This window comes from Macaca thibetana, chromosome 9 (genome assembly GCF_024542745.1).
Source record: "Macaca thibetana thibetana isolate TM-01 chromosome 9, ASM2454274v1, whole genome shotgun sequence".
In the NCBI taxonomy this organism is placed as follows: domain Eukaryota; kingdom Metazoa; phylum Chordata; class Mammalia; order Primates; family Cercopithecidae; genus Macaca; species Macaca thibetana.
Window position 1 is genome coordinate 27,168,255 of NC_065586.1, and position 12,752 is coordinate 27,181,006.

Genomic DNA, 12,752 nt, shown 5'->3' on the forward strand with positions numbered 1-12,752 from the left:
GTAATACTGAAAATTACAAAATACTTTCAGATTAATTTTTAAAGGCCTAAATGAATGGAAAGATATTACTTTTTCAGTAGCCATAAGATTTAATATTGCTAAGAGGTCAGTTCTCCCCAAAGTGATCTATAGATTCAACATAATCCCTATCAAAATCCCAGCAGGCTTTTATTTTTAAGTCAACAAGCTGATTCTAAAATTCACTAGGAAATGCGAAGGAAGTAGACTAGCTGAAACAACTTGGAAAAAACCCAAAGCTTTATCACCATTGAGTATGACTTAGCCATGGGTTTTTCATATGTGGTGTATATCATGTTGAGGAAATTCCCTTCTATTCCTAATTTGTTGAGTGTTTTTATCATGAAAGGGAATTGAATTTTGTCAAATGCGTTTTCTGCATCAAGATGATCATCATGTGTTTAAAACCCTTCATTCTCTTAATGTGATATATTACTTTGATTCATTTTTCTTGAAGTTCAACTGTTCTTGCATTCTGGGAATAAACTTGATTGATTACTGATTCAGTCTTCTTACTGGTTATGGGTCTATTCAGGTTTTCTATTCATGAGTAAATTTTGGCAGATTGTGTATTTGTTAAAATTTGCCAATTTAATTTAGGTTATCCAATTTGTTGACATACAGTTGTTTGTAGTATTCTCTTATGATCCTTTTTTTTTCTGTAAAATTGGTAGTAATGGCCCTATTTTCATATCTGAGTTTTGTAATTTGAATGTTTTCTCTCACTCTCTCTCTCTCTCTTTTTTTTTTTTAAGTTAATCTAGTTTAAAAGTTTGTCTATTTTGTTGATCTTTAAGAAAAAACAACTTTGGTTATCAGTTTTCCTTACTGTGTTTTATTCTCTAATTATCTTTGCTCATATTATTTGTTACTTTTGCCCTGCTAGCTTTGCACAGAGTTTACTCTTCTCTTTTAGTTCCTTAAGGTATGAAGTTAGGTTATTGATTTGAAGTTTTATTTCCTTTATAATATATTCATTTACAGCTATAAATTACTGTGCCGGGCGTGGTGGCTCATGCCTGTAATCCTAGCGCTTTAGGAGTCCAAGGCAGGCAGATTACCTTAGGTCAGGAGGTCGAGATCTGCCTGGCCAACATGGTGAAACCCCGTCTCTACTAAAAATACAAAAATTAGCCAGGCATAGTTGCGGGCACCTGTAGTCCCAGCTACTAGGGAGGCTGGGATGGGTAAACCACTTGAACCCAAGAGGCAGAGGTTGCAGTGAGCCAGTATCGCACTACTGCATTCCAGCCTGGGTGACAGAGCAAGACTCCATCTCAAAAAAAAATGTCTGTTAACATTGCTTTCACTGCATTCCCTAAGTTTTAATATATTGTATTTTTATTAGTCTCAAGGCATTCTCTAATTTTTCTCTATGATTTTTATTGGTTGTTTAAAAGGGTATTGTTTCATTTTCATGTATTTGTGAATTTGCCAGTATTCCTTCTGATATTAATTTCTAGGTTTATTCCATTGTAATCAGAAAAGTGGTTTGCATGATTTCATTGTTTTTATATGTATTAAGACTTGTTTTGTAGCCAACATATGGCCTATCCTGGAGAATGTTTCATGTACACTTGAAAAAAATTTGTTGTTGTACGGAGTATTCTGTTGGCTCTAACTGGCTTGAAATCCTTTATTTTCTGTTGATAATATATCTCAGTACCCTATTCATAATTGGAAGTGGTGTATTAAAATCTCTGACTGTTTATCATATGAAAAAGACCCTTGCACATGCATGTTTATAGCAACACAATTCACAATTGCAAAAATATGGAACCAGCCCAAATGCCCAGCAATCAACGAGTAGATAAAATGTGGCATATGTATACCATGGAATACCACTTAGCCATGAAAAGGAATAAAATACTGACATTTGCAGCAAACTGGCTGGAATTAGAGACCATTATTCTAAGTGAAGTAACTCAGGAATGGAAAACCAAACATTGTATGTTCTCATTTATAAGTGGGAGCTAAGCTATGAAGACACAGAGGCATAAGAATGATATAGTGGACCTTGGGGACTCAGGGAGAGGGATAAAATAACTGCACACTGGGTACAGTGCGCACTGCCCGAGTGATGGGTGCACCAAAATCTCGGAAATTACCCTAAAGAACTTATCCATGTAACCACATACCACCTGTTCCTAAAAACCTATTGAAATAAAAAAAAGTAAAATAAAGTATGTGGGAGGATTAAAAAAAAAAAAAAAAGAGGGTGATGTGCTCTGGTTCTGCGGGGAGAGGAGGGGGGAGGCATGAAAGCTCCACGTTAGGGACCCTCCCAGACCTCATCCTTATGTGTTTTTCTTTTTGGTTGGTCCTGATATTGTATCCTTTGTAATAAAACTGTAATTGTAAAAATCTAAATAAAATGTAATTTGTTAAAAAAAAAAAAAAAAAAAAAGGAAAAAAAGACGTTTTGGAATTCTGTCAGGCAATAAAAATAATCAGTATTTTCAGTGGAGGGCTTGTGTTTAGGAAAATAAATACATAGAATCTCCTACTGTTGTAACACTGTTTTTCCATTTAATTCTATCAGTGTTTGCTTCATATATATTGGACTTCTGTTCTATGGTGTATATGTTTATAATTGTTGTATCTTCTTGAGAATTGGCCTTTTTATCAAAATATTTTGTCTTTGGTCTCCTAACAGTTTTTGACTTAAAAGTCTATTTTGTCTGATTTTAGTATAATTACCTTTGTTTTCTTTTGGTTACTATTTGTTTGGAATATCTTTTCCTGTCCTTTCACTCTCAACGTATTTTTAGACCAAAAGTGAATCTCTGATAGAAAGCATGTAGTTGAATTTTTAAAAAGTATTCTGCCAATCTTTTGATAAGAGAGTTTATTCTATTTGCATTTAATATACCAATAAGGAAGGACCTCTGCCATTTTGCTATTTATTTCCTTAAAGAGTTTTTGTTTCTGAATTCTTCCATTACTGCCTTCTTTTATGTTTAGGATTTTTCATAATAATATGCTTTGACTCTCTTCACATTTCCTTTTTTATCTATATTCTATAAATATAGATAAATATTCTATAAATATTTCCTTTGTGATCTATTTCAGTAAATTCTGGTAGCTTTTAATCTTTCAAGGAAATTGTCCCTTTTATCTGGAAATATTTAGGCTGCTTGAAATATTAGGCTGCTTGAAGTTGTCCCACAGATGATTGATGGTCTCTCATTTTCTTTGAATCTTTTCTTTCTGCTTCCTTTTGGGTAGTTTCTATTGCTGTGTCATCACATTCACTGATGTTTTCCTCTGTAGCGTCTAATTTGCTGTTAATCCCATCCAGTGTATTTTTCATCTCAGACATTGCCAATTTTACCTTTTTTTTTTTTTTTTTTTTTTTTTTTTGAGACAGGGTGTTGCTGTGTTATCCAGGCTAGAGTGCAGTAGCACAACCATTGCTCATTTCAGCCTCGACCTTTCAGGTTCAAGCCATCCTCGTACCTCAGCCTCCTGAGAAGCTGGGACTACAGGCACAAGCCACCATGCCTGGCTAATTTTAAAATTTTATTTTTGGCCAGGTGTGGTGGCTCACGCCTGTAATCCACTTTGGGAGGCCTAGGCGGGCGGATCACGAGGTCAGGAGATTGAGACCATCCTGGCTAACATGGTGAAGCCTTGTCTCTACTAAAAATACAAAAAATTAGTCAGGCGTGGTGGTGGGCGCTTGTAGTCCCAGCAGCTGGGGAGGCTGAGGCAGGAGAATGGCGTGACCCTGGGAGGCACAGCTTGCTGTGAACCGAGATCGCTGCCACTACACTCCAGCCTGGGCGACACAGCAAGACTCCGTCTCAAAAAAGAAAAAAAAAAAAATTTATTATTTATTTTGTCAAGACAAAGTCTCGCTATTTTGCCAGGGTTGGTCTTGAACTCCTGGCCTCAAGCGATCCTCCCACCTCAGCCTCTCAAAGGGTTGGAATTATAGGCATGAGCCACTGTGCCCAGCCCATTTTCATCTTTAGAAAGTTCTATTTGATCTTTTTTTATGTCACTCATGTCTAAACTTTTTGAACATGTGGTGTATAGTTGTAACATCTGTGTCAGTACTGAGGTAGTTTTTAATTGATTGATTTTTCTCCTCTTGGACAAGACATACACTTCTGCTTCCATTAATATCTTCTGGTCTCCCATTCACATATATCTACTGTTGAGTTCATATTTTCTTTGGCCTTTTTAATAAAGGTTGTTTTAGTTAAAACTAGATAATATAATTAATGGAACCTTTGAAATAAGCAGTAAGTGCCACATGAAAATTTACCAGTGTGCCCAAAAAAAGATTCTTGCGAAGAAACTGAATTAAAGATCATATTAAAAATGCAAACACAAATGGACAAGAAAAAGCTGAGATGACAGTTCTTCTGTTTCTGTTGTGAGCTCCATGTTATCCACATAAAGAGATTGAAAAGACAGTTTAATCAAATTTGGTAAGAAACTGGCAAAATCAAATCTCTCAAAAAGACTCCCACTGCTGGTACCAATTAAGGCAAATTATCAGCCACTTACAAAAGAGAAGCATGGTGAAGAAGCAGTTTTAGCATGTGAGAGCTGAACAGCTCAATTGCTGCATGTGAGATTCACTTGCTGCATGTGAGATTCACCAGAGGAACCCAGGGAAGATGACTGGGGACTTTAGGGGTCTGGATTTAGATTAGGTGCCCCTTCAGGCTACCTGTGTCTGTTAGCTTTGATGGCAGGACGACAGTGGGCAGTGTCTCCTGTGGATGGTATTGGTAAGTTTCAGATATAATATGTCAAAAGCATAACTTAGAGACATTGTTAGTTATTCACATGCAAATTATTCTTATGTCAGAGACAGTCATTAGACTGTTGACAACAAACATGCAAAACCAGGAAATAAGAAAAGAAAGAGGAGATGGGGTATGGGTAGAAAACACATACATTCTGGAAGTGGTGGGTTTCTTTTCTTGGGTAAACAAATTAGCTGATAGTTAGGAAAGATGTTTGTCTGCTCTTGAACATGTACCTGGGATTATTAAGAAAAAAAAATTAGTTATTTATATACTTCCTGAAAAACCTTGAGAATTTAACTGTAGAGTGTGCATGACAGAGGCTATCTCTGTGTAATGTCTGCCAGTGGCTATCATTTAGTACCTGCACCAAGTCAGAACCATTTTCCTTTTCTGAATTTTCTCAGGTTTTGTGCTTTTTTTTTTCTTTTTTGTTTTTAAAAGCAATAGGAAGAAAATGTAGATAATTTCATGTTTATGTAGATGGTTCCACTTTTAAAATGGTATGGTAGCTTCTTTATTTAGACCTGGTAAATAAAAGATTATTTAGCATGTGGGATTTTTTGTTTGTTTGGCTGTGAAGAAATTTTATATTTAGGTTTTTCTTGGGCTGTGTAATCAGCACTGTGCTTTTACTAATGGTTGCCCGTCATTCTAGGCTTTATCAACTCCTTTATCACCCCAGCTCAAAACACCAAACTTAAAAAATATATATATTTGGTATACAGAAAGACCTGGCATAATGCACATTTTGAATGTGCATTTTTATTACCGAATTTGTATTTGTAATGGATCAACACAAGTCTTCCAAGAATTACGAATATATTTCCATATTGGTGACAGGTGTTCTATTAAGCATTTAGTATGTGAGGGTGCTGTTCATCTTAGTTGGGGCTGTTCTGAATTAATTGTGACAAGCTAATAAGATCTTTTGAAAGTTTCTTTCCAAGCTTCTTGAGCTAATGTTTTCCCTCTGGCCAGTGGGGTAGACTGAACTCTTTAAAGACCTGTGGGCAGTTGCTGTTCATTTAAGCCAGATGGCATGTGTCAACTCCTTTTCCTGGAAAGGGAGAGGTTTCTTTTTTGGCTGCTGTAATAAAGCCTTGTGTGACTTCTTATGAAACTCTTTTCTTTACATAAATTAGTACTTACAGAAGCTTTTCATAGAACTTTGGGCACGCCTCTTTCACTTATGAAGATTCTTAGATGGTTGTATATAAATGTTTTCATGTATAAATTCTTTTATTGAAGTTGTGCTGAAGCAGGTTATCATTGATTAGGTTATCACATAAAAATAGTATTTTTTTTAGGATAAAAACAAAATAAAGAAATTATATGACAAAGAGTGAGGGACCCTTTTATATTTTTACTGGTTCCCCAAGCTGCTTACAGTCAAGATCTGAGTTAGTGGTTGGCTGACAGTGGACAGCACTCTTAACGGTAGCATGTGGATGCTTAGGGAGCCCCTGGAAGCTGCCATGATCCACGGTCAGCCATGCATAATCTTCATGTGAGCACTGTAATTGCAGCTCTTGACTTTTAGCTCGCATAGTGAGTTATTACCTTAAACTGACTTTTGTTTTTCCTTTTTGGAAGAATGGAAGGTAGGTGAGTGAGTGAATTCTACAAGCATTTGATTTTTATTTATCCTGATTAAATCCTAAGATCCTGGATTTTATCTCCACATCCAGAATTCTAAGAATTTGGGGTGTGAACTGGGCATGTGATAAAGGTGACTTTTCTGTTTTCTGGTTTTCTTGGTAATGGATGTTAAAAGTCTGTTTTACTGGGAGACTTATCAAAATTTTCATTTCTTTAAGGTGTTGACTTTAAGGTGAAAACAATTTCAGTGGATGGAAATAAGGCTAAACTTGCAATATGGGTAAGAGCTTTTAAAATGTATTTTGAAAATGTTAAACTTTACTTTTTAAGGATGCAGAAATTGATTTGTGTAGTGTTCTAGAGGTGGTGAATGAACAATTTGTATTAAATAACTTTTGGGAGATTTGATACTGATTAAAGGATAAACAGTAATATAATTGGGTAATTAGGCAGCTATGTTTTGTTTAAATTTTTACAATGCATAATTCTTTATGAATATTTCAAAACAGAACAGAATGTTAAAAAATCATCTCATCTGCCAAAGAGAATCATAATTGGATATGTTTCTTTAAGTTTTAAAAAGACCGTCTAGACTGAACTAACACTAAAGGTAATTGTTAAGGGGAGGAGGAATGACGTGATGTTTAGGAAAAATTTTATTTTTCTTGTTTGTTAGTATAGATATTTATAAAATTTGAGGTTTCAAACTTTGGGCTTATTTTTAATGCCTCGTTTTTCCTTACTGACTTCTTTTCATTTTCCTGTGAATCCAACCATTCTGATCCCCATTGCTGTACTAGCTAGACCTCCTCATGCTAGTGTCAGATAAGGTAGCATTAACTGTCAAAAATATCCAAGATGCTTAGTGTCTATGTTTGTCTCTCTGTGTGTCTCCCTTTTATCAGTCTATTTACCCATCTACATACCGATCTATCTATATCTGTCTATCTAAATATGATCGGTACTATATATACATATGTTAATTCTAAATATATACTGTTTTATATATCTAATTTCCACATATGCTCTGATAATTATACATATATGTTTGTAACATAAGAAATCATATTAGAACTGATCAGCAGTCATCAAATCGAGACATATTTCCACAAGATGGTTAAATGGTAAATGCTGTTTTTGTACATCAGTCACAGATTGAAAACAGCAAGTGTTCATGCATTGTATGATGTCATATTTCTTGGCATTCTCTGAATGGCACACTGTTTCTAATACACATTTATCCCCAAATAACAAATAACTGTGTAAGTGTGTTTAATGTTTTTATGTCAGTTTTTCCTAACATACACTACTTTAAATTTGTTAACTTGTTTGCCCCTTTCCCGCAAATATATTTAATATCAATCAGAACAGTAATGTCTAACAGAGAACAATTTGGAAAATGTTGGACTAGACTATGGTAAAATGTGTTGAACGATGTAAGAATGCTGGCTTTTTCCATACTAAAGTAGGGGCCTGATTTCCATATGCTTTTCGTGGTTGATTTATTATCCCTTTCCGTCCTTGCTGCTGCTTTGTGAAATATATAGATTAGAGTAGTATCTGAGGCTTGCTGGTTGCAGTGAGATTTTTCTCTCATAGTTTCGTTTTGTTTTAAATTTACTTTCTAGTTCCTGCCTAATAAAAAGGCTGGCAGGTATTATTTAAGAGAATTTTTACCATAGGCCTATAAACATTCTTTAAAGAAGAGAGATTTTCCCCCTGGCTGTAAGAATAATACAGGGTCATTCTAAAAAGGATAATTGAGACAGTAAGACAGTAGTAGAGAAAAATGTCCATAAAAGTATACCACCGAGTACATTTTAGTGAGCATTCTTTAAAATATCTAGGGATATGTATACATACCACTATACCTACGAGTATGTGAGTTTTCCAAAACAAAGAGATTATATCTTACATTTTTAAACCTGTTTGTCCTCCTTTCCTACCACCTCACCCCCACACACAGTATGTGCTGTAGCCATTTAGATGGCCACCTAGTATTCCATTTCATAGCTGTACTTTAGTCAACCTTCAATGAGAGATACTTACATTTTTGCCAGCTTTTCACAAAGATTAGAGCTCTTTGAGCATTCTGATTTATACGTCTGTGTGTACGTGTCCAGTTACTTTAAAATGTGTAGCTGGAAGTAGAAATAAATATGAAGTCTTAACATTAATGTACACCAAAAAGCCTTTTTTTCAGTTTATACTCCCACCAATTATATTTATATTCATTCTGCCACATCCTTATCTATACTGTTATCATTCTTTGTTTTTGCCTCTGAGTGTTGCTGTTTTACTTATATTTGCATTTCTTTTGATAAGAGATTTTTGCCTATTTATTGATCATTTTAAAAAATAAGTTTTCTTTTACATATTTTACCCATTTTATATGTTAGCATTCATCTTTTTTGTCATTAAAGTCTTTATATAATAAAAGTATTAGCTCTTTGTCATGTGGTACAATTTTCTAATCTATCATTTGCCTTTAAAATCGTGTTTCAGTTGAATATATGTTTGTGTTCTTGTGTGTGTGTAATACTAACTGCCATATGCTACAGATTTTTTTTTCCAGTTTGTCATTTACCTTCCAATATTGTTAAGGATGAATATGGGGATGGGGAGGTGAAGAGGAGGTAAAGGATGTTCTTGTCATACCAAGGTTTTAATATTTATATGGTTAGATCAGCTATTTTCATCATGGCATTTGGGTGTAATGTATTTAGGAAGGCCTTTCCTCTCTATTAGAAAGATATAAATCCATATTGCCTAATTCTTCTATAGTTTTATTTATAAAATAAAATGAGTTTCTCTCCTACTTGGAAGCTTTTTCTAGGATGAAATGGAATAGTTAAGCATAGCCCTGCCCCTCCTGCCTCCTGAAAGTGCATACGCACCATGACCTTGTTTTCTTCTACTGCCTTTTTCTATGTCCTTACTTCACTTTCACTCCCTCCATCTATTATTAAGCCTTTCTAGATCTTTCCTAGCCCTGAATTTCCTAGCCCTGATCTATATATCTTTCGGTAATTTCTTCTCTTCTTCCTCCATCAGAAAATAAAACCACAGGATAGAGACAAAAAGCTATACTTCATTTATCTTACAAAGATGTTATTATACCTACCACATATTCCTGTTTTGAAAACAAACACAAGCAACAATCTAACTTCTATTTAAGCATATACACTTTATAGTTACTATAAATCCTGATCCAATGCTATTGCACATGGTTCCCTCCACCCTCTAAATTATAACACCTATTTAAACATTTTTATAAGTGAATCCAAAAATGGCAAGGCTCTAAACATCTGGCCTAATTATTAATAAATATTCACAAGCAAAGTTTCAAAGTCAAGTGTAGTATTTCAACATTAAAACTTTCTTGCTATGGTTTTTACTTTTAAAACATCGGGATTTATGGATATTTTAACTGGAATTGCAGTTCTGATTTTTATGTTGTGTTTCATTAAGGCAGTTTTTGAAGTTGATCTCAATGAAGACCAGAGAGAACAAATTTCATGTTCACTTGTTTTTCTGCCAGCTCTGGAACTTATGGACACAGTTTCCATATGCAAATAGAATAAACTTTTTTCCTGTTATCACAAAGTCTTGGGGCTAAAATATTTCATACTTGGTCTTTGCCCCAAACTATTTGTTATGAATATAGAACAGTGTTCCATGTATGGAAAAATAGCTGCTGCTTAAATTTCCAAATTCACTAATTCGCTGTTCCAAACCCAAGGCTTGTCTTTTCAATAATGGCTTTTCCTTCCTTTTTTCTTTCTTTCTCTCTAAAGAAGATAGTCTGTACTACTAAAAGTTAAATGCTTAACATGGTGCAATTCTCGAAGTTATAATGTATCTGGATACTGAATAATTTGAATATTACTAATTTGTCATTTTTTGCATATAAGCAAATCGCCAGGATGCGTTCTCATAATGATTTGTCATTTTAAAATACACATTTTTTATTGAGTTTTTATGAATCAGATTGTGTGAAATAGGTACTAGTACAAGGCTATGAAGAGCATTTCTAGTTTCTTATTGTATATATTACCAATTGCTTCCTAAAAGCGGTGACACTTTTACTGATATACATAGTAATCATTTTACTATGATATGCATAGTAGTTATATCTTTTGGCTTCTAGTTGATTACTTTTTCTTTCCCTGCAAATTTGGGTTTTGATTACTTAAGCATAGTGATCAAAAAAGATCACTGGGCATCCATGTGCCATTTCATTAATGATTATTAGACTACAATATTGACTTGTCTCATGTTACCAAAGTTATAATCTGCTTTAGATAGCGGCAAGTTCACTTTGCTTTAAGCAGCTTTTAATTCATATTATTGTTCTTGAAAAGTTGAGTAAATACACAAATTGAATGATTTTAAAATCCAAAGCAGGTTTTGTAAGAAACTTAAGAGGCAGCAAGAAGTTTTGTAAAGAGAAAAATCATTTATTTTATAAATTTATCTGTTTAGAACATTTACTTTAAATCTGTTACTTCTTCACTTAAGCATGGCAGGGTGGGGATTAGTTTCTGTGGTGGTGAGAATCTGGAAGGAAAGGCATTCAAATTTATGTAAGTATATCTGTGGAAGAGTGCTGAATGTTCAAAGGGGTTTACATTGGAAAATTACTTTCCTCTTAAGTTTCTCTTCTGGGGTTATAAATGACCGCAGATCCTCCCTACTGTGTTGCTGAAGCCCCTCAAGCCCCTGGTTTGAATTCCTCTCCAATCTTATAAACCTCTTACAGGTTATTCTAGCACTTTTTATATCTAGAGGAGCTTCTGCTTGTCCCATAGAAAACCCTCATTTACAGCAGTGGGACTGGTAGCTAAGTTGAGGTTTGATACATGTGTTTACTTTTACTTTTCTTTAGGTTACTTTGCATCAGCAGACTGCAAACTTTTTCTTAAAGAGCCAGATAGGAAATAGTCCAATCCTGAAGTGGGCCATGTGGCAATACGTAAGCAAATAGGCCTGCTGTGTTTCAATAAAACTTTATTTAATAAAACAGGTGGTGGGCTGAGCTGCTTTGTATAATCTTAGGTACTTTGAATCCATAGTCCAAGGATAGTGGAAAGACAACAGAGAGAAGGAATTGGGCCCGGAGGTAAAGGCTTGTTAAATAGGTTCATTCTTTTTCTTTTTCTGTTTTTACTCAACAAATTCTGAGCAACTGTCTTTTTTCAAGAATTGCTCTCAGCACAACGGTTAAACTGGTGATTAAACAGATGAGTCCCTGCTTTATGAAATTTACATTTTCTACCTAGTGTACGTTGTTCATTAACCCTAACATGAGTCAGAAACAACATGTAATAAAGAATGGCTTGGTTATATGCATTCTCTCAAAAGGAGATACATAGAAAACACTTAAAAGAGCCCAACCTAAAAATCTGTTACCTAAAGTAATACGTCCCCATAATTTTCTTCAAATCAGTGGTTCTCAGCCTTGATTCTACATTAAAAGCACCTGGTAAGATTTTTTTTTGAAAAATTCGTGTCATTACCTTAGACCGATTAAGCAGAAGTTTTTTGGAGGTTAGACTCAAGATTCCCAGAAAATTTCATTGTGCAACTGGAGTTTAGAACCATGGGTTTCATTTCATGTATGATAAAAATCTTAAATTCAAAACAGCAGAAAACCTTTACATAGTTTCATTTTTCTAGAGATCAGTAATTATAAGTAATTTTATTTTGTGACACTTGTCAGTAAGTGAACACATCTTATTTAAGTTCCAGTTTTTTAATGAGCTCATGCATTAATACTATTTTTAATAATGCTGTTTGACTTTCTACTCTTAAACTAGTATATTGAAGGTCTATTTATACTTTGTTTAATTTAATAATAATGATCATTTTTAGGATACTGCTGGTCAAGAGAGGTTTAGAACATTAACTCCCAGCTATTATAGAGGTGCACAGGGTGTTATATTAGGTAAGTGTTTACTTTAATTAATTTAAAAATATTTATTGGAGTTTCTGATTTTCCTAGTGTGTGAAAGTTAGTGTGTTTTTGTTTTACTTCTCATTAGAGCTACTTTTATGTAACTTGTAGTTGTATTAACTTCATGTAATATTAATGAATATTAAAACTTCTGATTTTAGTCTTTTGTCTAGCACTTAAAAAATAAAGACAAGACTATTTGGTTTGAAAACACATGTCAATGAGAACGTAATTGAGGATTAATCAGCGTATGTTCGACTGTCTTGGAGTATTATGGAAACTGGGCTTCAGTCATCAGCATATTAATATTTGCTGCAGTTTATAAAGGATGAAAAGTATTTGTTGATTAGTAGAACCTGCTTTATTAGTCCTAAAAATATCACAAAGCACTTAACACTATTGATTTATAATCA

The 12,752-nt window shown here is 34.2% G+C and overlaps 1 protein-coding gene across 1 annotated transcript in view; it reads left to right on the forward strand.

The window, feature by feature from the left end:
* RAB18 (RAB18, member RAS oncogene family) overlaps positions 1–12,752 on the forward strand; it is a 539,744-nt gene that overhangs the window by 519,800 nt on the left and 7,192 nt on the right. The window contains exons 4-6 of the mRNA XM_050804552.1: positions 6,602–6,663; positions 11,272–11,358; positions 12,258–12,330. Coding sequence (XP_050660509.1) covers positions 6,602–6,663; positions 11,272–11,358; positions 12,258–12,330 — 222 coding nt within the window. The remainder of the gene's footprint in view (positions 1–6,601; positions 6,664–11,271; positions 11,359–12,257; positions 12,331–12,752) is intronic.